Consider the following 25379-nt stretch of genomic DNA (forward strand, 5'->3'; position numbering starts at 1 on the left):
AGATATGAAAATAGACGGTATATAAATATAAAATGGTGAGTGAGTGAGTTTGAAAACAGGGAAACGGGGATTTGAATCATTTGAAAATCTGAATTAGACGGTGGAAAGAAGCACTAAGAAAGAGAGAAGAATCAAGAAAGGGGAAGAAGATAGTGATCATACCTTGAGTGGAACGAATCGAGCGATGGATATAGATCCGAAAGAACAAGATGATGATCAACAACAGGATTCGAGAAAGAAACAGAAACTCGTTGAAGATTTTCAGTCATCATATCCTCAATATCGAATGGAGAAATCTCTGAGAATAGCGGATGTGAAAGAAATCGAGATGTTTAATGTTCCATCAGAGGATGATCAGCAAAAGGATTCGAGAAAGAAACAGAAACTCGTTGATGATTTCCAGTCACCGTATCCTCAATTTCGAATGGAGAGACCTCTGAGAATAGCGGGCGTGGAAGAAATCAAGATGTTTAATGTTCCACCAGAAATCCGAGGTCGTTTCGAAGTGAGAGAAAGGGAGGAATATACGGAAGAATCATCGAAAAGAGCAAGAACAAGATCCCCTGAAGTTATTCGTCTGCGTGCAGATTCGAGTAGCGAAGCATTTAGTATGGAGGCAGTGAAATTAGAGGAGAAAATGGCAGAGCCACTGAAATTGATGGAGGAAATCGTGAGTGTATACAGTAAGTACATTGATCATATACTTCTAATGGCGAGAAATCGATTCAAAGATGAGGACAAGTGGAATTTTGGTAGAAATGAGTGCGGCGGCCTGGCTGAGATTTTCTTGAAAAACATCCAAACCTTAGGATCTGAATTAGTGCGAATGAAGAATGATTTGAGTCAAATGAAGAACTATTTCATCATAGCTCCCCGTATTCGTCAGATTATGAATCAACTGGAAACGATGCATGAAAGCTTCGACCGATCTCCGAATATTAGCGCTTCTGCAAAGCCAAACTGCACAAAACAAGAACTGATCGCCTGTATGGAAGAGCTTAATCAGTTCAAGAAACAATTGTATGAAATATCTTCGGGAGTATGCGGACTGAAAACCATGAACATGTACAACAAATAAAATACAGGAATTTCAGATTTTAATAAACACGACGTGTTCTTCGTTCTTACAAAATGTCATGCATTTATCTTCCTATCTCTACTTGAACAGTACACACTGTAACACAATCTCTACGTCACTAAGAATTACTAACCAAAGTAGCAATTATTTGAAAGTGATTTTTAGAAATTTTAAATTTAACACCAAATCATTTTATTCATTCGAAATTTTTTTTTTTCAAGGAGCGTGAAATTGAAGAATAAAATGAGGAGGTTTAAAAAAAAAAACAAGTCTACAAAATTTAATTGTAATTAAATTAATGCTAAAAGATGAGAATTAGATTACTCAATATCTATCCTAAATATGAAAATATTATTACTCAATAAAAAAATATAGATTTAAAATGACAAATAAAATTGGGATAGAAGTAAACTCACTAAATCTTGAGAATAAAATAAAATATACTATTAATTATGAATATATATATTTTTTGAATATTAAATAATTATTAATATAATATATTTCCTAACTAATTCAGATGACATTAAAAATATTATTTATTTATATAAAAGAGAATTTAGTTACATTGGGCAAAAAGAAATCCAAAAAACAACATAACCATTTCTGAATTTTAATTTTGTGCTAAGAAAAGTTAAAATATAAATTTTAGAAATTAGGGTTTTGTGATAATTCCAATTACAATTTTGTGAAAAACTCTAAACTATTTTCCAATTAAAAATTTTAATAAATTCTAAATTAAGTTCATGCCATTTTTTTTATAAAAAAAAAAATGGCATAGATTATTTTATTGTCGATTAAAACCCTTCTAAAATTTAGTTGATGACATAAACATCAAAATATTGACAAATTATTCATCATCTAAAGAGAAATTAGAGGAAAAAAAAAAAAAAAAAAAAAAAAAAAAAAAAAAAAAAAAAAATTCGAGAAGAAAACCATGGCGGATTTAAACATCAAATTCGAGAAGAAAACCGATATGCTTTCAGTAGAAACGAAGACATTATCCTTGAACTATTCATTGAGTCGATTCGTCAACCTGTAAACGCGTTTGATCTTTCCAAGCAAGAACAAAACGACAAACTTCTCTACGGTCACCACGATCTGCAAAGAGACAAAGAAAGCCATGGCGGATTTGAGCATAAAGTTAAAGAAGCCACTCGAGAAGATCTCCTTGGATATGAATCACATTCTCAATATCATGATTACGATATTATCCTTCAGTTCAACAAATTGGCCATGGAGTCGGATCGTAGATACGTTGCCAGTAAACTCCAGAAAGAACAAAAGGATGAAGAAAATGACGGAAGATCCAAGTATAAAACTGAAGAAGGTGAGACTCCTCCGATTAAAAAGAACCTGGAAGAATCGAATACTTCAGAAACATTCAAAATCAAAGAGTGTCCAAAAGTGAAGACAGAGAATGATGATCCGTTTGATATGCCATTGAAGCCTCTTGAAGAACTGGAGGAAATTGTGTTGAAACTCTACAAATTCATGGATTATACATCTTCGATACTGAAAGATATACAGAGAGTGAAATACAAAGAGCAGGATAAGTATCATTTTCTTGACAACGTTCGCCTCCTGTNAAAAAAAAAAAAAAAAAAAAAAAAAAAAAAAAAAAAAAAAAAAAAAAGTTCTTGTTAGAAGTGTGTTTCAGTTACTAGCAAGATCAAATATGTTAGTCGTTAAAATTAAAGATTTAACGAAGTTTTTAAAGTCAGATAAAAAAGATTGAAAGTTTCAAAACCGTTAACCGTTTTGTAGGCTATAAAGCAGGAGAACAGGGTTAGAAGAATTTCACCCATTGCGATTCTGAATCACTTCTTCAAGTTCATTGTCCATCTCGATCTTTTCAGTCTTTTACCTGCAAACGCCTCATTAGGGATTGCAAATTTGAGATTTCATACATGGTAGACAAGGAAATCAAGGAAGACGAAGATATACTCCTTCGGTTCATCGAATCGGCCATGGAGTCAGGTCCTGAATTCAAGAAACAACAAGATGATCTACGCCTTGCAAATAAAGAAGGTGAATTCAAGAAAGAACAAGATGATCTAAGCCTTGCAAATAAAGCTGAATTCAAGAAAGAACAAGATGATCTAAGCCTTGCAAATAAAGAAGGTGATGGCGGATTCAAGTCTGAAACTGGAGAAGAAAATCACGAAGTTCTCAATGATCATATATCGTATTCTTCGTGTGATATCAAGGAAGACGAAGACATTATCCTACGGCTGCACGAATCGTTCATGGACTCGGTTTGTGAATCAGTGCACGCGGCTGATTTGGCTCGTCAACAAATCCTTGCAGACAAAGAAAGTAGTGGCGGATTCAAACATAAAATTGAAGAAGAAAAACAGGAAGACCTCCATGAAGATGCATCGCAATCTCTAAATGCTATCGAGAAAGATGAAGATATGATCCTTCGGTTGAACAGATTGTTCTTGGAGGCAGTTCGTCAATTCCTTGCAGACAGAGAAAGGCCTGACGGATTCAAGCCTGAAACTGAAGAACATCTCCGTGCGGATTCACCACATTCTCGATATATCAAGAAAAACGAAGATATTATCCTTCGGTTGGACGATTTGTTCATGGAGTCAGTTCGTGAATTCAAGACAAAACAAGATCGTCGAAGCCTAGCAGACGAAAAAAGCCAGGGCGGATTTAAGCATCAAATTCAAGAAGAAAGCCAGGGCGGATTTAAGCATCAAAATGGAAAAGAAAGCCATGGCGGATTTAAACATCAAAATGGAGAAGAAAGCCATGGCGGATTTAAACATCAAAATCGAGAAGAAAGCCATGGCGGATTTAAACATCAAAATCGAGAAGAAAGCCATGGCGGATTTAAACATCAAAATCGAGAAGAAAGCCATGGCGGATTTAAACATCAAAATCGAGAAGAAAGCCATGGCGGATTTAAACATCAAAATCGAGAAGAAAGCCATGGCGGATTTAAACATCAAAATCGAGAAGAAAGCCATGGCGGATTTAAACATCAAAATCGAGAAGAAAGCCATGGCGGATTTAAACATCAAAATCGAGAAGAAAGCCATGGCGGATTTAAACATCAAAATCGAGAAGAAAGCCATGGCGGATTTAAACATCAAAATCGAGAAGAAAGCCATGGCGGATTTAAACATCAAAATCGAGAAGAAAGCCATGGCGGATTTAAACATCAAATTCGAGAAGAAAGCCATGGCGGATTTAAACATCAAATTCGAGAAGAAAACCGATATGCTTTCAGTAGAAACGAAGACATTATCCTTGAACTATTCATTGAGTCGATTCGTCAACCTGTAAACGCGTTTGATCTTTCCAAGCAAGAACAAAACGACAAACTTCTCTACGGTCACCACGATCTGCAAAGAGACAAAGAAAGCCATGGCGGATTTGAGCATAAAGTTAAAGAAGCCACTCGAGAAGATCTCCTTGGATATGAATCACATTCTCAATATCATGATTACGATATTATCCTTCAGTTCAACAAATTGGCCATGGAGTCGGATCGTAGATACGTTGCCAGTAAACTCCAGAAAGAACAAAAGGATGAAGAAAATGACGGAAGATCCAAGTATAAAACTGAAGAAGGTGAGACTCCTCCGATTAAAAAGAACCTGGAAGAATCGAATACTTCAGAAACATTCAAAATCAAAGAGTGTCCAAAAGTGAAGACAGAGAATGATGATCCGTTTGATATGCCATTGAAGCCTCTTGAAGAACTGGAGGAAATTGTGTTGAAACTCTACAAATTCATGGATTATACATCTTCGATACTGAAAGATATACAGAGAGTGAAATACAAAGAGCAGGATAAGTATCATTTTCTTGACAACGTTCGCCTCCTGTTTCTGTCGTCGTCTCGGAAGGTGGACGTAATAATTGATGAACTGAAACTTTTGAAGGATAAAGAAATTGGGGAGGTGAAATCTCCCCCCACAAATGCTCTGAGTCCTGAAATCGCTTTATTTCAAGCGGTAGAGATAAATGCAAAGTTGGTCAATCGCTCTTTTATCCATACCGTTGCTTTCCTGTATGATGACAAATGTAGGGAAAAGGAGATTTCATGTTGCATAGCTGAGATGAATCGAACCATGGAAAACCTCAGGGTAGTTCTCTTGAGAGCAAGACCACGAAAATGGCTACTTTCCAGGTCACTAAGAATTTGAGAGAACTGAAGCAGCTTCCGAATGGCTTTGAGGGATAGAACGAAACAAAGAGCAAACGGCCACTATACTATACCCCTATTCAAACTTCCATGTACGTGATTACCAGTATCAGTGTGTGCTACCACTCACAAACATCACATACAAAATTCTTCTCTGTCTCTAGCTATGAATAATAAGTTTGGAAGTAGATTCTATGGTGTTCAATATACAAGTAGTCAATAGAATCATCTCATCCTATACTTGGGAACTTAAGAACCAACTACTCTGATGTCTTGAGATGAAAATTTGCTAATAAACTTTCAATTTTTACAGCTTTAAAAAAGTGCAAAATCATATGATACGATCCTCATGGTGCATCATTGTGCATCTTGATCAATTGGATACCATCCTCATTGTGCATCTTGAACAATTGAATCGCTTCTTTGTAGATTCTTTATAGATTCCGATAGGAAGCTTTTGTAGATGTGTTTCTGGGTATGTCCAAGAGAAAGAGTTCCTCTCATTCTCTAACTTTTTATATAACTCTTTCAAATTCTCTAACTTTTTATATAATACACTTTCTAATTCTCTAACTTTTTTTATAATACTCTTTTTCTTGAATATCATTCAAAAAAAAATTTGGATCAGACCAGTATTCCACCAATTAGTAACACTCTTTTCTTGAATGATATTCAAAAAAAATTGACCAGTATTACATCCATTAGTAACCCAAGATTCTAGACAAAAAATTTGGCCAGTATTACACCCATTAGTAACCCAAATTTCGGATTGACCAGTATTACACCCATTAGTAACCCAAATTTCGGATTGACTAGTATTACACCCATTAGTAACCCAAGATTCTAGGCTTTATTATATAAAAGAGAGATCCACCAGGGTACCCAAAAACATAACCCCTCACCTGAAAGAACTTTCAATAAAAGCACTTAAATTGTGTTTCTTCCCAAAAAGTGTTTATAAAATAAGCAAATTACCTCGCTCAAGATATGCGTTCATCATACTAAGCCTCAGACAGCCAACCTTAGTAAGTCTCAGCCGCGCCTGACTAACTTAACTATGAGTAGCCGCAGCCAAAATACGAGCAATCAAATCGATCCACCAGTTCAGTGGAGTGGATGCTGATGGCCCGTAATCAAGCAGAAAGAAAGTTCAAAATAACCAAAAATGACGATGGAATTAGAAATCTTAGTCAAATAAAGGACGACATTGAGTAGAATAGAAAAACAGCAAAAGCCAAGGCAGCTGCAATAACAGACATATTCATAAGACGGTATTAAAAGGACAATACTAATAATAAAAACAAAAAGAGAGTCTAGGAGGCGGCTCCTCATTCATCCTCCTGGCTGCGCAACCTAGCAAGCTTGTTGGTGACAACTACATCGAGTTGGGCAGCTCTCTCCACGATCTCCTTCCTCTTTTTTGTGGACACATCGTGTGCAATCTCAGCACAGTAAGTCCTGAAATTACAGAATTAAGTAAAACTCAGCCATGTAAGATTACCTTTCCAAATGTAGTTAATCATGAAGTTAAAGGAGTAATGACATATTTAAATGAAATGTGAAAGAGATTAGTGGTTTGCCTGTTGTGCATCATCAACAGTTCAAGCTCATTCACATTGTGCACGACGAACTTCTTGAATCCATTAGGAAGATAATGGCGGGTCTTCTTGTCAGTACCATAACCGATGTTTGGCATCAAAGTGCATCCTTTGAACTTTCTTCGGACACGAGAATCAATACCCTTCGGTCTACGCCAGTTTGTCTGTCAACCGTACATTTGAGGAATCACTCAGTAAACTTACAGGAGGCCAGTTTTTATACAAACACGAAGTAAATACCCAACACATATTGCACAGATTTGTAAAACATTTGCAAGAGAGAGTAATCAAGCCCTATATGAGATTTCAACCTTTTTATAATAACAAAAAAAAAAAAAACGTTAGAAATGAATGTAGTAAGAACCACGAGTTGAAAGGAAGAGACAGATACCAAATAACCTACAGATGAATGATTAACAGCGAATAACCTACAGATGAATGACTAGCAGAAAAAAACCTACAGAACCACTTGCAACTTATTAAATATCGAGATAAATAATACAGATTCATTCTAAACTAAGCGTTATCGACACCGCAAATAAGCCGATCGAAGCTCAACTCCCGTATGCAAAATATGAACATACTTGAATACAAAATCACTGGCAAGTAGAAATACTAAATGTACAGAGTAAAACTAGTCAAAGTTCATGCACATACTTTGACAGAGATCTTGCGGTCGCTCTGAGGCCTCTTGAACTGCTTAACCCTCTTCTTAACGATCTTCTTCGTCAGCAACGGCACCGCCATATCTTCTTAGTTCCTACAAACTCTAAACCAAGCAGATTTCTCAGTTCCAAATTGACTGATTGCAAGGATGTTTACTCCACCGAACAAAATTGCAGAAAAAGTGAATCCGCTTGCAGCTTAAAATCGCATTTAACTAAAAACAAACTAACTTTGCAAAGATGCATTGAAATGGTATAGGTTTAAAGCTATAAGTTAAACACAGAGCAGAGCGAGAGAGAGAGAGAGAAGGATACCGGCAATAGGAATCGGAGCTTGCTTTCCAAGACCGCCGAACTCGAACTTCAACACCTTTGGTTTATATTCATATAATGGGTACAGTAGATGCGCATTAGGGTTTTGGGGACTAGTTTTCCGGGTTCCGGTCCGACCGTCCGGGTCACTCTTTTTCTTTTTCTTTTTTTGAATTTGACACGATATTTTTAAGATCGTATTTCTTTCTTCTTTTTAAGATGGAAATATTATTGTTAGGGTTGAATGTGCCTCAACAAAATCTTTAAAGAAAAAAAAATATATAATTTGTTTCCTCCATGTATTTTAGAGTTTAATGTTTTTTTTTTTTTTTATGTCACACGTAGGTTGTGGAGGAGAACAAAACACATTTATAATGGTATAGAAACCTCCCCTAACAGACGCGTTTTAAAGGTTCGAGGGAAAGCCCAAAAGGAAAAACTCAAATAAAAGAATATCTACTAGTAGTGAATCTGGGCCATTACAAATGGTATTAGAGCCAGACACCGAACTATGTGTCAACGAGGAGACTCTTCCCCAAAGGCGGTAGACACGAGACGGTGTGCCAGTAAAGACGTTGGGCCCAAAAGAGGTGGATTAGGAGGGGGTCCCACATCAATTGGAGAAAAGAAATGGAGAGGAGAACAAAACCCCTCTAGCAGATTAAAGCCTCGAGGGAAAGTCGAAAGAGGACAATCTTTTTTATAAACCCCGTTACAATAACTAAGATGGTTTTTTTTTTTTTATAAAGTCCTTTTAAGATGGCTTTTTTTAATACATCGAGAGTACGTTTAATGTTTAACCTAACATTTTGAATTTGTCAATAACAAAGGAGAAAATATAATAAGATGAGACGTGTCACGTCAAGGTATGATTGACAGTGAATTTCATGGTAAATGAAAACATGTGTGACTAAATTTGACGCAATCCCTATATAAGCTCTTTGTGAGTGTACGTATGGAACTAGAAGATGACCATTGACCATGAGAGGCTTTTAGTTTCCTTTTTTTTTAATTTTATTATTATTTATTTAAAAAAAAAAAAAAAAAAAAAAAAAAAAAAACTGAACAAAGAGGATAATCCAAAATTTAAAGTATTTATATTTTTGGTAGGTTCGGAAGTTAAGTAGAATGGAAAAGGAAAATATGAGTTTTAGCCACAAATTTTATGTTAATTACAATTGAGTCCCCATACCCACGCCCACCACCACACTGTTCTGCTGCGCATGACTCGCTTCTTCCCTCCATTTTCCCCTCGATGATTCTTCACTTCTTTCTCGTCCCACCATCGTCCTTTCTTCCCTCTCTTTTATTCCCTCTCTCTATTTCAATAAACTCCCAAATTTCAATTTCACTACGACTATTGCACCGCTGCTCTCGGCAGCAGCAACAACAACAACTCTGTGCTGCATCATTTCAGTACCGCCGTTTCTCTCTTTGATCATCGTCGTCTTGGAGGGCTACTCGTTGGAGTAAGTTTCTGCAAATTTTTCTTGTTTTCGTTTTGCAGTTTTTTTGCTTTGAAGCTGGATTTTAGGAGTTCGTGTTTGGTTTATTCAGTACTTTTTTGGGGTGTGTTTGCCTTAATCTTTGTTGTAACTTCTCTGTCTCTGTCTTCAGCTGGAACGTATTTTGAATTTCCCTGTTCGTTTGATTACGTGAAAATTTATATGTGTTGGTTCTCGAAGTCTCGATTTTTGCTTTTGTTTCCATATGCGGTTTGATTTTGTTGAAATATGATACAGTGTTTGCGAAGGATCGTTTTGGCTTGACTTGTTCAGTTTTGTGTTCATTTATTTCCTCCTCTTGTGAAGTGGTTCTTACTGAACTTTTGTTTCGTTAACCCTTTTGAGTTGAACTTGAATTATATTGTACAGTGCTTTTAGAATCGAAGTTACATTTCCTTGTAGTTGCTGATGTCTTCATTTAGCCATGGCTTGTCTCGTATGTCTGACAATTTTTGTAGTAAGAGTATATTAAACTATTAAATCTACACTACTTTTGAGTTTAGTAATGATTTAATGATACTGAGAAATGTTGTGTTTGAATCTTTGCATTGTCATTTTCTCTCTAGTTGATATTATATTAGTAGTTCATCTGTTGAGTTTCGTTAATCAATTTCATATTTGAGCCTATATTAAAATATTAAATATACCACAATCTATAGAACTTTTGGTTTAGTGGCGATTTAACATTTACGAACTAAAATCCCATGTATATTGTACAGTTGGAAGTCAAGTATACTTCTAAATTTTCTTGATCATCATTAGGCTAGGACCTTCAATTTATTCGGGCATTGGCTTTTAAAACCGATTGTGATTGATCTAGGATTACAAAACTTTCGTTGCATTGGGTATTGGATTTATCTCTCAATCCTGACAGTGAATAGTTTTCCTTTCATCTTGGCAGAAAACTCGTCGACGACGTGTTTCTTTTAACAATATAAAAAAAGTACACCAAAATAATCTCTTTATCGCATATTTTGAGTAGAGAAGATCAGAAAGTGATGCAGAAGGAGCCTTCACATTATTCCTTTTCAGGTTACTTTTAAAACCATCATTTATATAAAAGAATGGTTAAAGGAGTGTAGTAATTGCTTTGTTTTTTTTTTCTTCTTATTGGTAGGTAATTCTAGCACTCCACCTGTACCTAAGCCCAAAGAAATGGAAAACATATGGGGTAATTTCCAAAAATCTGAGGTTTTCCATTCTTCAAGTGTTACTACGCTATTCTCAAGCTCATTGCCAGTTCTTCCGCATGCGAATTGTAAGTGTTGCCAATGCCAACTGTCTAATATCCTTCATCCCATATAATGTTATCTGAGATCCTTTCATTCTCAACCGTAAAATGCAGTGAACATGGTTGACAAAAGAGTTGCTATTCAATCTGTTGATGACATATCGTCTCACTTTAAGAATCTCAAACCGGGTCTGGAAGGGGATGATGATATGCTTGAAGACATCGAAACTCATGCAATTGGCCATTTACTTCCTGACGATGAGGAGGAGCTTCTAGCTGGCATAATGGATGATTTAGATCTGAATGGCCTTCCTAGCTCTCTTGAAGACTTGGAAGAATGTGATATTTTCAGTAGTGGTGGTGGCTTGGAATTGGAAACAGATGCTCAACAAAAGGCTAGCATTGGTTCTTCAAGGGCAGGCTTAAGTGATGGTATAGTTGGAAGTGTGGTGCCTCCTCATACCTATTCAAATGGCATTGGAACGGTTGCTGGAGAACATCCTTATGGAGAGCATCCCTCAAGAACATTGTTTGTGCGGAACATTAATAGTAGCGTCGAAGATTCAGAACTGAGAGCTCTCTTTGAGGTGATGCAATTTGTTTGTATGTTATTTAAAAATTGATGCAATTTGTTTGTATGTTATTTAAAAATCATGTCATTGTCCATTTTATTCACGGTGCTATATGATTGTCAAATCATACCTGCATATTTCTTGATATGCTGGTATTGTTGATTTATGGCCATTGCTAATGTCTTCATCATGCTACTTTCCCCCCTTTTCCCTTTTTTTGTTTCCTTTTTCCTTCTGGCTTGCAGCAATATGGCGATATTAGGACTTTGTATACTGCTTGTAAACACAGGGGCTTTGTAATGATATCTTATTATGACATTCGTGCTGCTCGAACTGCTATGCGTGCATTGCAAAACAAACCACTACGGCGGAGAAAACTTGACATTCACTTCTCAATTCCCAAGGTTTTGAGCAGATTTTCAATAGTTATTGTTTATCCCATCTGTCATATGGTTATTGAGTGTTGCATTCATTTCTTTGGTTTCTTTCATTTCAACAGAATAATCCATCTGAGAAAGATATAAATCAAGGAACCTTGGTAGCCTTTAATTTGGATCCCTCAATTCCCAATGAAGATCTTCTTCAAATTTTTGGGGTCTATGGTGAGGTCAAAGAGGTGATTGGTTTACCAAACCTAACATTTCTATTGTCAGTTTATTCCAAGTTCTCTTGAATTACGATTATTGACGTTTGGCTACGTGGTATTCATTTTTCCAAAGCAGATAAGGGAAACTCCGCACAAGAGACACCATAAGTTCATTGAATATTATGATGTTAGAGCTGCTGAAGCAGCACTGAAGGCATTGAATAGAAGTGACATTGTTGGTAAACGCATAAAGCTAGAACCAAGTCGCCCTGGTGGAGCCCGTCGAAAGTGTGTATTCAAGAACTTTTATGTTTGCTTCTTCTTCTCTTATGTTCTTTTCCCGTTAACTTTTAACTTACATAATAAATATAGCTTTTTTCTTGTGGGATAAGTTTTGGGAAGTAAGCAAACCTTAGAAGGTGATGCATTTTATAGTAACACTCTTATTGAATCATTGTTCTGTGTCATCTCAATCCCTCCAGCTCAACGTTGCAACTAAATCAAGAACTTGAACAAGATGATTTCTGGAGTTTTCGCCATCAAGTTGGTTCGCCGGTGATCAATTCTCCCCCAGGTACCTTGCAACATTACTATCACTGTTCACACACATTTCATTATTGTGTATTTGTATTTTTTATTTACTACAGAAAATTTTCCATCTCCAACTTCCCTAGCATCTGTGGCAGGGAAATGGTTGTCCGTCAACGGCTCGATTAAACCTAGTTCAATGGGAAGTATTAGTAAATTTCCTGGTTTTTCATCCATGAGCCCAACCGGTGGCAACCGTTTGCCTGGATTGGCTTCAGTTCTTCCTAATGTAACAAGAAGTACTGTGAAGGTGTCTCCCATTGGTAAGGACCAAGGAAGGGGTAACAACATGGACCATCCATTTACCTATATAAATCCATTGCCTGTAGCTGCCTTTCAACCATCCCAGTCACTTCCCGAGCCAAAACCAAGCCGCTATTATGAGATTATGTCCTCATTCAGACCTCCCACATCGGGTGGATCTACTCGGAGTCCCCAAAATTTTTGGGGGAGTCAGAATTCATACTCGGAGTCCTCTGGTTCTTCTGCTTGGTCAAGATCCTATGCAAACCATCATTTCTTATCCAATGGAAATGGTCAAACATTTCCATTTCCTGGCCGGCAAACTTCTATCTTCAGTTCTACTCCGAGCACTCACTCACATCATGTTGGATCTGCTCCATCTGGTGTCCCATCAGAGAGGCAGTTCGGGTATTTTTCTGAATCACCAAATTCTTCATTGATGGGTCCTGTTGCAGTCAGAGGTTTAGGTTCTAGTTCACATGCTTCTGTAAAAGCCGCCATCACCAAACCAAGAAACATGTCTGAAAATTGCCCTTCGAGTTTTCAAATGACGTCTTCATCTGTGCTGAACCCGATGTTCTCAGGTAGTGTTCCATACCTGGGACTGCTGCCGAACAGCGTGGATGGTTTGAATGAGTTTGGCAGAAGTGGATGGATTGAGAATTATGGAAATCAGATTGACAGTAGGAAGCAGTTTCAGCTCGACTTGGATAAAATTAAGGGCGGAGAAGACACTCGAACCACCTTAATGATAAAAAACATTCCGAATAAGTAAGATAAGACCAGCTCTTTACCATGTCCTTTGTCTTGCTTCTTTCTCTTACTAGTCATGAATATTCACAAATGATTCTCCCACAGGTACACGTCAAAAATGTTATTAGCTGCCATTGATGAAAATCATAGGGGCACTTATGATTTTCTCTATTTGCCAATTGATTTTAAGGTAGCTTTAAACTATCCTTTTGAATGTTGGGATTGAACTTGCTCCAAAACTTGTTCTTTTAGCTATTTTACTTCGCACAAATTCAACTGGTTGGCGTTTTTGTTTAAACCGTGCAGAATAAATGCAATGTGGGCTATGCTTTCATCAATATGCTATCTCCTCAACACATAGTTTCCTTTTACGAGGTTTTATTTCTTTCATTAACTACTTGACTTGATATTTTAGAATTCTACATTGAATATGGTTGAGTCAGAGTCTGCAGTCCAAGTATTTGAGTTTTTCTGCACAGGCGTTCGATGGAAAGCGATGGGAGAAGTTCAATAGCGAGAAAGTTGCGTCCTTGGCTTATGCTCGAATCCAAGGAAAGGTGGCTCTCGTGAGTCATTTTCAAAACTCGAGCTTAATGAATGAAGATAAGCGCTGCCGGCCCATTCTTTTTCACTCAGATGGTCCAGAGGCTGGAAATCAGGTCAAAAGTTCAAATATAACTGATTCAGCCTTGCTCATTTGTAAACATGATGGAACACATAAAGCGGATAAAACTCATTTTTCATTCTGATATAAAGCCAGAATTGAGCACAGTACATGTGATACTAATCTGTGGTCTCTGCTTATTATCAGTATCATTTCATTTTGCAGGTCCTCCAAGAACATCTGCCATCTGCCAATTTGGGTTCCAATATATGGGGTGTGAATGGGTCATTTTCCACTGATTTTGCAGGAAGTCCCCCAAATTACAGCATTGGCGAGAGGCCCGACAAACGCTAAACCCGACATTGTCCTTGGCCTAGATCTTTAGCTGCTGAATTGATACTCTTGAGAAAATATTCAAGTACATGTGGATTGGGAAGAAGAAACATATGCAATTTTGTATGTAAGCTGCTTTCTGCAGTGTTTTGGTCGGAAAACTTGGTTGAAGATGGAGCAGTCGGTGTCACGCCGTTTGCTGTACTTATCAATGGAACCCCGAACAATCTTTGGTCTGAGCTGCTCGTTCTCGTTAGTGTACTGAATTGGTTTACAATTTTTCCTGCATTTTTGGAGCTTCTTTTTGCTTTCCCCCTTAATGTTGGGTTGAGAAATGGCAAATGTGATGTACATACCACAGGTGATTGTGTTTATTGGCTGAGAAGCTTTGAGGGGAACCACACAATTGTATATCAATTGCTTGTGTTTATAACACTTATCATTGCATCTGCTTTATTTATGGAGGCAGGAAAGGCTTTGGATGTCAGGACCTTTTGTGTTCTAAATCAATTCCATTTATTTGGCTCCAACTGTCATTTTTCTTATTCTCTAGCTCGAGATTTCTAAAAGTCAATTTAAAATAACCACAGGTCAACTCGAACATAGTCAATTAACTCGTTAACTAGTCAATATCCAGTCAACTCATAATTAAATAAATAATTTTAACAGTATTTATCAGCTAAGATATTTTGTAAGGAGAGAGAAACAAATAAAATAATGTGTTTTGATTTATCCAAATTCCAACCAATGAGAGAGTGAGAGAATTTGGAATAATAATTAATTAATTAATTAATTGTTTACAATCATTTAAAAAAGAAAAATATATACATAATGAAAGAGCTGCGTAGAGACTGGAATGGAAGCGTAGACAATGATCTACCTCGACCTCGGGCTCCTTTACCAGGAAGGTGCACGTGTCAACGCGGTGTGCTTAGCTGGTTCCACTAGCCACGTGGCCAAATTCTATCGGTCCAACCATTTTAGAAATACCCCCATCAGAGCCGTCTTTAAAGTCCCCAAGCTCTACATCTTCCTCTCTCTGACCATTCCTTGAAGAACTTTTTAGAGAGAGAGAGAGAGAGAGAAGAGGAGGAGGAGGTGGAGGTGGAGGTGGGGAAGAAGAACAACCACCACCAAGGAGGACTCTGTTTCTTCACCAGGTATTTGAATTTTCTTCTCTCTCTCTTTACTCCACCTTCGATTTCTCTTCTCTCTGATTCACTTCAATTTCATAATTATGGTCGCTCAATTTGCTCTTTCTACTCTCTTTTCTTTTTGCTTGGCCTTCCTTCAAGGATTATGGCTTCAACTAATCTGCTCGACCTCTCTAGGGTTTTCGCTTCACATAGTTCATTTTCGACTTCGATTTTGAGTTCTTTTCATCTTTCCTGCTGAGTTTCCCCGATGGAACTTCTGCTCTGGTTGACTTCGAGAATTTTCTGTTTTCTTACCGCCTTTATTTCGGTCTTCAATTTTACCGATACTGTGCGCTACTGGAGTTCGGAAGATTTTTAAGTTTTTACTACTGTTACTCGTTTTACTTGTTTCTTGGAGAGTAATTTAGTTCTTTGCTGTGAATTTTGATTTTATTTTATTTTTACGTTGAATAATTGGATTTTTGTAATATGATCTGAATTTTGTAATCCCTGTTTGTCTAGATTTTATTCTTGGTGTTATTTATTAATTAATTGTTGGACTGCAGAGTTTGAAAAAGGGTTTCTAACACCTTAAGGTTTTGGATTTTGCTTGGGGTTAAAATAGCTGGTTGCTTCTTTGCGATGGCCGATTTTTTCTCTTGGGAAGAATCATCCTATCAAGTATCATAGTTGTCACTTTCCCACGATGCTTCCGTACATACCATGCCACAACAAGTTTTATGCATTTTTGACAAATTTTCTAATTCAATATTTACTTCTTGCTACCCCTTTGATGTTTGTGGTGCTTTGAGTTGGGTGTGAAATAGCCTTAAGCTGTGAAGTACCAACAATTTTATTTCCCTTTGGAAACATGCATTGATTTTTCTTTCTACATACAAATTCCGGATGGTTGCTCCATCTGTTGATGCGTTGGATTTTTATATCTGGGTACTTATGGTCTCGATTTTGTGTGCTATACAGCTTTTGTTTTCCACGGATGTTCTTAAATCAACGTACTGGTACATATCAAAAGTACAGGACAAATGCCATCAATAAAAATGAAGGCCAAGTCAAGCCCGGGCTGCTTAAGAGAAAAGCATGTTCTTCGTGTTTGTCAGAAGTCTAGTGTCATCTCTAAAAAAGCTTGTTCTCACCTGAGGGTTTACGATGAGGCAGATGAATTGGATGGCTGTATTGCAAAATGTCTTGAGGGCAAGAAACTTCTAGCTTCTTTCNCCTTCAAGGATTATGGCTTCAACTAATCTGCTCGACCTCTCTAGGGTTTTCGCTTCACATAGTTCATTTTCGACTTCGATTTTGAGTTCTTTTCATCTTTCCTGCTGAGTTTCCCCGATGGAACTTCTGCTCTGGTTGACTTCGAGAATTTTCTGTTTTCTTACCGCCTTTATTTCGGTCTTCAATTTTACCGATACTGTGCGCTACTGGAGTTCGGAAGATTTTTAAGTTTTTACTACTGTTACTCGTTTTACTTGTTTCTTGGAGAGTAATTTAGTTCTTTGCTGTGAATTTTGATTTTATTTTATTTTTACGTTGAATAATTGGATTTTTGTAATATGATCTGAATTTTGTAATCCCTGTTTGTCTAGATTTTATTCTTGGTGTTATTTATTAATTAATTGTTGGACTGCAGAGTTTGAAAAAGGGTTTCTAACACCTTAAGGTTTTGGATTTTGCTTGGGGTTAAAATAGCTGGTTGCTTCTTTGCGATGGCCGATTTTTTCTCTTGGGAAGAATCATCCTATCAAGTATCATAGTTGTCACTTTCCCACGATGCTTCCGTACATACCATGCCACAACAAGTTTTATGCATTTTTGACAAATTTTCTAATTCAATATTTACTTCTTGCTACCCCTTTGATGTTTGTGGTGCTTTGAGTTGGGTGTGAAATAGCCTTAAGCTGTGAAGTACCAACAATTTTATTTCCCTTTGGAAACATGCATTGATTTTTCTTTCTACATACAAATTCCGGATGGTTGCTCCATCTGTTGATGCGTTGGATTTTTATATCTGGGTACTTATGGTCTCGATTTTGTGTGCTATACAGCTTTTGTTTTCCACGGATGTTCTTAAATCAACGTACTGGTACATATCAAAAGTACAGGACAAATGCCATCAATAAAAATGAAGGCCAAGTCAAGCCCGGGCTGCTTAAGAGAAAAGCATGTTCTTCGTGTTTGTCAGAAGTCTAGTGTCATCTCTAAAAAAGCTTGTTCTCACCTGAGGGTTTACGATGAGGCAGATGAATTGGATGGCTGTATTGCAAAATGTCTTGAGGGCAAGAAACTTCTAGCTTCTTTCTTTCTTTATTTTTCACTTAAATGTTATCTTGTTTTATTATCTAAAAATAAATTTCTGATTGCGTCCATAGTTTGAGAAATGCATCTCAAGTGAAGGCTTGACCCTTGTTTTCTATAGCACGTGGGACAAATTAGATAGTTTAACCATTTTCAACCTATTTAAATTTGTTACCTTGGTCTGCTAATAAATATTTAGAAATGCTTGATCACTTGGAAGTATGAAGTTACAAAAAGAAACAGTGTAATTCACTAGCATCTTAAACAAATACATTAGCGTAATCTTAATCACTTGTTACCTTTTTGCATCTTTTTCTTCCCCTCCCAAACTTATCGAAGGAACATGAATATCAATAGAATAGAAGCTTTTTCAGAAATCAAACGATTTTTCATCCATATCAATCAATATTAATTACGTTGCTATGTTTGTTTCTTGTGCAGCTTCTCTGAACACTGAATCGATTAATATCAATATAAATCAGGAAGCTATTAATCACTGGGAATTAGTTGATGAAGAAACTTCTGAATGGACGAGGCACGGAGAAGCTTTCGAGTCGAAGAGGGAAAAACCTTTTTCAGTCAATGCTGCAGATACGAATGGAATGGTGTGAAGTCATTTATGTATTTTTTATTTTTTATCGAAGGATCAACTGCAAATACATATTTTGATACTTCATCCTCCAGATCGTGAGCATGCTCTCATGTCAGCATTGTTGGTTCCTAGATTATATACACATGGGGTTTTCATAATATAATTAGACATTTAGTGAAAATCCAGGTTGTAAGATCATCTGAAGCACTGTTTTAGCAATTTATATCCATGAATTTGAAATGATTCAAACTGTGGAGTATGGATGATAATGCGAAAACAATTCGTGCAGTGCATTTGTATAAAATAGGAGCAAAATGAGGGCTGTGTAGTTTTTGGGAAATGAAGATCGTTTCCCAAATCCTATATTTTGGGAAGGGCCAATTTACTTCTCCTTGAATTTAGGGAGTCTAAGAATCCCTGCCTATTGTCATATATTGACTTTTCTTCCCTTCTTGTTTNTTGTAATATGATCTGAATTTTGTAATCCCTGTTTGTCTAGATTTTATTCTTGGTGTTATTTATTAATTAATTGTTGGACTGCAGAGTTTGAAAAAGGGTTTCTAACACCTTAAGGTTTTGGATTTTGCTTGGGGTTAAAATAGCTGGTTGCTTCTTTGCGATGGCCGATTTTTTCTCTTGGGAAGAATCATCCTATCAAGTATCATAGTTGTCACTTTCCCACGATGCTTCCGTACATACCATGCCACAACAAGTTTTATGCATTTTTGACAAATTTTCTAATTCAATATTTACTTCTTGCTACCCCTTTGATGTTTGTGGTGCTTTGAGTTGGGTGTGAAATAGCCTTAAGCTGTGAAGTACCAACAATTTTATTTCCCTTTGGAAACATGCATTGATTTTTCTTTCTACATACAAATTCCGGATGGTTGCTCCATCTGTTGATGCGTTGGATTTTTATATCTGGGTACTTATGGTCTCGATTTTGTGTGCTATACAGCTTTTGTTTTCCACGGATGTTCTTAAATCAACGTACTGGTACATATCAAAAGTACAGGACAAATGCCATCAATAANTTAGTTTATCTTTTTGTCGTGATGTTTTTGTTTTTTATTTTTCAGACATTTTTATCATCATTATATTATTGTTCTTGTTGCTTTTATTATTATTATTATTTCTACTATAACTAATATTATTAGTGCTACTATTATTATTATGACAATTTTTTATTTGAAAATGTACAGGATTGCACCTCAACCTACTCTTCCGAAATAGAGACAATTTTTTCTCCTATTTTGAATAACATCGAAGTCCAGTGCCATCCTATTGTTGAACATGATTCAGGTATTAACTTTTTTTTAATTTAATGGGGAGAATATGGACACTGGCACGTAGGGACATAATAGCTTACAAGATAAAGACACAGTCGCATGTTAATTTTTAAGAATTTAGGACCTAAGCACCATATGGACACATCTATTAAAATGTATATTATTTTTACATATTTTGATTTCAATTAATGATTTAACATCTAGTGAAAAGAAATTTTGAAGGCTGGTTTGGAACTAAGTAAAGTTTTCTGAACCACGACCATCTTGCTGTGCTTGTGATCTTGAAGTTCATGCTTTCATTTCTTTGTTGAACTTCAGATTTGACATATGTCCTTGCAATTATATATTTTGGCAATACTTGGAAGATGGAAAAATATATTATCTCCTGACACAGAGAATATATCCCTCGCTATAGCCCTTATCTGCTTGTCTACTTATGTGTTTCACAGGGAGCAGACTTGATCCTGATATACCAGGAATGGAAACTGATGAAGGGATGATAAATAACAGAAGCTCACATGACAGTCAAACATGTGACATATCAGATTTTTTTATTTCTGACATGATAGTTACAAACTTGCCTTTAAGTGGAAATGATGACATTGGTGACATCAGTTATTTTCATGACTACAAGTATACTCAGTCTACTCCATTGTCTGATGTTGCTGATCAGTATATGTTACTTCCTTTCCTCGAGGACACCGTTAAATTCAGCAATTCAGATGATGCTAAATTTTCTGAAGAATCATCCACTGGTTTTGGTAATTCTAGTTTGTACCGAGTAGTCGATCAAAGGAATAACTTGAGCCTTGAATTCAACGTTAGCTCTGACTCAGATCAGACAGAGTGTTTTGATCCTCAGTTGTTCATAAAAAATTTACCAGAACTGTCAGATGTGATAACAAACTTTCAGCCCAGTATGCTGCCTAATGAAAATCGGAAAAGAAAGGCTGTGACCCTTGTACTTGATTTGGATGGTAAGAGAACTGCATTCTATATTTTTCTTTTGAGGATTATGAGATGTTGCTTGCGCTGAATGAAAAAGAAAATCTGCAACANAAAGACTAAACGTGTTTATAAATATATTAAACGAAACAAAAAAACGGGTCACTCTTAAATCAAGTGGTTGAAGCACATCAAGCATGTTTGTGTATGACATGTGTTCGACGTCAAGACTTTATTTAATATAATGTTGATCTCTATGCCTACTCTCGTTTATACAGTCATGCATATATATGTGTCAATGTCCGCTAATATTTGCACATTTCATTTTTGGTATTTAATATTTTTTTTAAGTTATGGAATATGTTTGTATTGGATTCTGAGAATTATGCATGGAGTCTGTCAAGATTTCATGATTGTAAGTAGACAATGCAGGAATTTGGGACAGTTGTTTTCTCTATTTCTCCTTAATACTTCTTACCCTTTTTCTCGTCTCTATACTGTGCGTGCATTCCGTGGATAGGCCTTCCTTCCATTAAATATAACCATCTCAACTGACTAACAGCCCTTTATGCCTCGACCAGTAGTTTACAGCTAACCAACTACTATCTCAGCTCCCTATTAATTTTCTCCTTGCATGAGTGATATATATAAGTGGATGACTATGTCAATCAGATTACTAGCATTTAAAATTTCTAAATCAATATGTACGATGCAAAACTTGAGTTGTCTTTCAAGCGGAGCTATTTAAATGTTTGTTTGAGTTGTGTTTAGCTTTCCAATATGTTTTTATGGTGTTCAACTTCCCTTTAAATCTTTATTTTTTCTTCTATCTGGAATATAATGTAAATGTCATGTGTACTCGCAGAAACTCTGGTTCACTCTACTTTGGAACCGCAAGATGATGCAGACTTCCGGTTTACTGTTTCCTTGAATACGAAAGAGCACATCGTATACGTTAAACGGAGGCCATATCTTCAAATATTTTTGGATCGTGTTGCAGAGATGTTTGAAGTTGTTATCTTTACGGCCAGTCAAAGTATTTATGCAGAACAAGTTCTCAACAAACTGGACCCAGATAATTGTATCATCTCCCGCCGACTTTATCGTGAATCATGTATCTTTTCGGATGGATGTTACACCAAGGATTTGACAGTTTTAGGCATCGATTTAGCGAAGGTTGTCATTGTAGATAATTACCCACAGGTATGGCGCTTGGCTTTGTCTTTTATGAACTGCCATGTGGTTGGACTCCACAACTCTCTTTTTTTTTTTTTTTACATGCGCAATTCATTTAAAAAAAGTTATATATAGTACATATATTATGAGGTTAGATATGAGATTTTATGCTGAAATTTGAAATGGTGGAATGGAGAGACGGTTGAGGTTATTCTTAGGTTAAACAACAGCTCTCCCTCGTTTTTTATCATTGAAGAATCTTGTAATTATTGACTCTACGTCTTGGCTTGATATTACATCCTAAGCCTAAGCAAAAGATAATGTAATGTTTTAGGAACTGACAGTTAATATTTGTTTGAAAGAGAGTACTTATAAAAGAATGGATGAGGAGTAATCTTCATAATTAATAAATCATAACTTTATATTAGGTTTCATTTTACCTAGAAGCATGTATGGTTACTTAGAATAGATGATTGCTCAAAAAAGATCCTTTATTTTCTCTTGCTAGTTAGTTTGCAAAAAACTTTGTGGTCCGGTGTTCCTGAAAGAAGCTACTGTAGGCAAGTTACCTTTGCAAGGAGAGAGGAAGGGGGGCTGGAGGGATTGTAGTCGTTGGTCTATAATGCAATGCAAGTTTACAAATGTGGAAGTAGAAAATTGAAGAAAAAAGGAACTCTCTATTGAGTATCTTAACATATCTCTGTTCATTTCAGGTTTTCCGGTTACAAGTGAACAACGGTATTCCTATTAAGAGTTGGATTGATGATCCCTGGGATTCTGCTTTACTTTCATTGCTTCCCTTTTTGGAGACCCTGGTTGATGTTGATGATGTCCGCCCTATTATTGCCCAGAGATTTGGTAACAAGGAATAAGAGCCCTTCATATTTCTTATTCTATTGTTCTTGAATATGGTGGTCCTTGTCCTCTCTCGATTTCTCAGCAAAATTAGCTTCTAATCTTAGATGCTTATCTCTCTCTCATCATTGAGCTCAAGATTAACTATTGAATAAACTTGTTTGTCTTTGTTGAGTCAGACCTAGGTGCTTGTTTACTTTCCTTTTTCTTTCCTCTCGCTGACTAAAGTGTGTTTTGTCTCAGTTTTTGGTGAAGTTAGGTCTAGGGAGTGTCTCTTTAATTTTTTTGTACAGTTCATGTGCGTAGTCATATATGAGAAGAATGTATATGAATTTTAATGTTGTGCAATATAATTCTTGCAAGCTCTTGCTTTCTCCCATGCCACTTTTCTTAGTGTTATCTAATTGAAAGCTAATGTTTTGAAATGCTTCCTTTAACTATTTGTATATAAGGTAACAAGTCATTAAATTTGAAAATTTACCATATCTTGTACATTTGATGTAGAGTCAGTTCTTGAAACAAGGCTTCTATTAGAGTTTAACCCTGTATTGAAAGACTGAAGTCGATAAATTCTGAAGTTGCGTATACAAGGTTATGGTTTGGCATATTCCAAAATAGTGGGAACATGGAACATGGAACTCTGCTGAATTAATGTAGAGCCTCCAGAAGTATGTTAGGTTTTTTTTTTTTCTTGATAACAGAGGAGTATACTAGGTCGAGCCTAATGATTAAAGCCCTTGAGTTCAATAAAATTGTCAAGAGTTTAAACTTTTATCCACATACATACATATTAAATATTATTTAAGCTTCATGATTGTCAGATATTCTTTAGTCACGTGGAAGTTCCATAATAAAATTTGAGTGGTCAAGGGGTTAGTGGTATGAGAGAGATCGAGAGGTTTATGACTGATTAGTGAATGTAGCTATTCAAGAAAAGACAAGAAAGCAATCATAAGGCAAACCACTGAACATACTACTGTCTTTGTTCGTAATATGATATCTACTTCATTGCATGAGCCATGGAATTGTTTCGTTTTGACACTTTTGACGGTCATTCTATTAAGTTGCTCTCATCTATAACCTTTCACTTGATTGGGATTAGTGCTATGAAGAGGTTTCGTTTCATGAAGTATGATTAATGCTTAATATCTTTACCTAAGAATTAGTTTCCTGGAGAAAATTAAACATTTTGCCTTTATTTTCTTTTTATCTAATTTGTTCTTTTTTGTTTGGGTTTAAGCATGGACATGTTTAAGTTTAATGCTGTTATTTCTTTCACTACTGAGTATACGTTGATTAGTGCTTTGATCCGAGTGTTTTTACTTCTTGACGATGAACTTCATGCATGTGAAATAGGTAGCCTTTGAACATCTTGTTTTAAGATCTTTCGAGACTATGATTATTAATTTTATATTTGTAACTCGTGACTAAATTAATTCCACTTCCTTTAACGTGTTCATTTCATCTTACTTCTGGTTCATGCCATTTTGCTCCTTGTTGATTTTCACTCGTGTCCTACATGTTTAATGATTCTGTAGCATTGCACTTTATAGATAAGGGAGGAAATGGGAGTTGCTAATAGCAAATCAGGCTTCCTGTTGGAAAAAANACAGCTCTTTAAATTTGTCAAAACCTGATAAGCGAGGATTACTAAGTCACAAATTGTGACTCAAAAAAGGTACCATTAAAAAAGAAAAAAAGAAGAAAAAGNTTAACATGCCATGTTTATTATTCATATTTTATCTGCAATGCTGTTTTAGTTTAGTAAAATTTCTTTCAGAAAGACTGGAAGAAAATATTGCTACGATTTTAGGTGTCCCAAGTTAAATTCAAGAGGAAAATTTCTTTATACGACCATTGTGTATTAGCTGCTATTTCCCGCGTGACACAGCTAATCTTGGTGCAGATGTCCCGATGGGAAAGAAGTACCTGCTTATAACTTTCTATTGCTATTTCAGGAAAATGGTGTTCCAGCTGAAGGAATGTTTTTGATACCTATGCTTCGCTTCTATGAAGAGAAGGGATATTTCTTGATTTCTTTGGATTGCATGATTTAGCATATTTATAGATAATGATCGCTGTCTTTTATGCTATATGAAGTTTTCTGGTTTCTCTGCAGGTCTTTTGAAGGGCAGTTCTAAATTTCTTCATATGGGAAAATTCTAGGTATGTCCATAATCCTTTCCTTCCTCAGAATACTTGAAAGGAAGTTCTCTTGTATTGAGAAGAACATTTACTATTTCTTGATGCTCGATCTCTCCCCCGGATGAACCATATAGCCAAGAGAAACCATGAACCAGAATAGAAGAACTTGCCCCACCCATGAGTAAATATTTCGTAGTAGCCTCACTCTAATCTTCTAAATCTCAATCCATTGCATTAATTGTTATCAACCATCTTTAGGAATTAGTGTAGTATCCCGTTGCCACGGCTCACTTTGTAATAACGTTCTCTTCCTCTCAAAGCCTAAAAGTTTCCTAGTTTTTTTTTTTAATGTGATAGATTAAGCTATTTGTATGTATTGCTTCGTTGTGTCGAAAAGTCTCGATGAAAAAATGTAACTTGTTACACCTTTTACAATCATTCTAATGTTGAAATGCTAATTTTGATGGATGAACTGAACTGCATTTTCTGTGGATTTATTGAAAGTTTAAATCACTGTAAGCTGCAGCAATATACAAGAGTTGTCGTCCTGTTTTTATATGTTTATTTTTTGCTTAATGTTAGCTTGTTTGGCTATGTAAACCAACAGCCTCTGTGGAAATTATCCTCTCCTCTTCCTCATGATGGCTTTATACTGTAAAGCATAGAAATCTTGGTAATTCAGGGTCGACATGTCG

General features: G+C 36.2%; 5 protein-coding genes across 11 annotated transcripts; 4 read left to right on the forward strand and 1 right to left on the reverse strand.

Annotated features, from left to right (window-relative positions):
* The first annotated feature begins 184 nt into the window (after nt 1–184).
* Nucleotides 185–2849, forward strand: LOC111781710. The gene is made up of 3 exons (XM_023662398.1): nt 185–1020; nt 2062–2661; nt 2843–2849. The coding sequence occupies exons 1-3, from the start codon at nt 185–187 to the stop codon at nt 2847–2849; spliced, it is 1443 nt and encodes a 480-aa protein (XP_023518166.1).
* An 86-nt stretch (nt 2850–2935) lies between these two features.
* LOC111782001 (titin homolog) lies at nt 2936–5500 on the forward strand. The gene is made up of 2 exons (XM_023662756.1): nt 2936–4249; nt 4286–5500. Exons 1-2 carry the CDS (start codon nt 2986–2988, stop codon nt 5239–5241), a joined length of 2220 nt encoding a protein of 739 aa, XP_023518524.1. The 5' UTR covers nt 2936–2985; the 3' UTR covers nt 5242–5500.
* Nucleotides 5501–6396: 896 nt separating this feature from the next.
* LOC111781080 (60S ribosomal protein L32-1-like) lies at nt 6397–7906 on the reverse strand. 2 transcript variants are annotated; one of them, XM_023661499.1, is made up of 4 exons: nt 7819–7906; nt 7496–7598; nt 6821–7002; nt 6397–6698 (listed from the first exon to the last, which is right to left on the reverse strand). In XM_023661499.1, the coding sequence occupies exons 2-4, from the start codon at nt 7583–7585 to the stop codon at nt 6569–6571; spliced, it is 402 nt and encodes a 133-aa protein (XP_023517267.1). In that variant the 5' UTR covers nt 7586–7598; nt 7819–7906; the 3' UTR covers nt 6397–6568. The 2 variants fall into 2 exon arrangements, with proteins under 2 accessions (XP_023517267.1, XP_023517265.1); XM_023661497.1 differs by having other exon boundaries at nt 7496–7605; nt 7819–7891.
* A 1088-nt stretch (nt 7907–8994) lies between these two features.
* LOC111781856 (protein MEI2-like 3) lies at nt 8995–14736 on the forward strand. Of its 3 annotated transcripts, none has more exons than XM_023662575.1 (13): nt 8995–9284; nt 10202–10352; nt 10438–10578; nt 10666–11138; nt 11369–11527; nt 11623–11739; nt 11846–11997; nt 12192–12283; nt 12384–13311; nt 13399–13483; nt 13600–13668; nt 13773–13952; nt 14123–14736. In XM_023662575.1, exons 2-13 carry the CDS (start codon nt 10319–10321, stop codon nt 14249–14251), a joined length of 2559 nt encoding a protein of 852 aa, XP_023518343.1. In that variant the 5' UTR covers nt 8995–9284; nt 10202–10318; the 3' UTR covers nt 14252–14736. The 3 variants fall into 3 exon arrangements, with proteins under 3 accessions (XP_023518343.1, XP_023518342.1, XP_023518344.1); XM_023662574.1 differs by having other exon boundaries at nt 10222–10352; XM_023662576.1 differs by having other exon boundaries at nt 8996–9284; nt 10222–10352; nt 12396–13311.
* Nucleotides 14737–15258: 522 nt separating this feature from the next.
* Nucleotides 15259–25156, forward strand: LOC111781269. Of its 4 annotated transcripts, none has more exons than XM_023661769.1 (8): nt 15259–15390; nt 16348–16578; nt 18124–18287; nt 19477–19576; nt 20013–20540; nt 21374–21711; nt 22398–22542; nt 24446–25156. In XM_023661769.1, exons 2-8 carry the CDS (start codon nt 16410–16412, stop codon nt 24529–24531), a joined length of 1530 nt encoding a protein of 509 aa, XP_023517537.1. In that variant the 5' UTR covers nt 15259–15390; nt 16348–16409; the 3' UTR covers nt 24532–25156. The 4 variants fall into 4 exon arrangements, with proteins under 4 accessions (XP_023517537.1, XP_023517538.1, XP_023517536.1 ...); XM_023661770.1 differs by lacking the exon at nt 15259–15390 and adding an exon at nt 15428–15651; XM_023661768.1 differs by lacking the exons at nt 15259–15390; nt 16348–16578 and adding exons at nt 16630–16736; nt 17433–17663.
* Nucleotides 25157–25379: the final 223 nt, after the last annotated feature.

This window comes from Cucurbita pepo, chromosome LG19, assembly GCF_002806865.2.
Source record: "Cucurbita pepo subsp. pepo cultivar mu-cu-16 chromosome LG19, ASM280686v2, whole genome shotgun sequence".
NCBI lineage: Eukaryota > Viridiplantae > Streptophyta > Magnoliopsida > Cucurbitales > Cucurbitaceae > Cucurbita > Cucurbita pepo.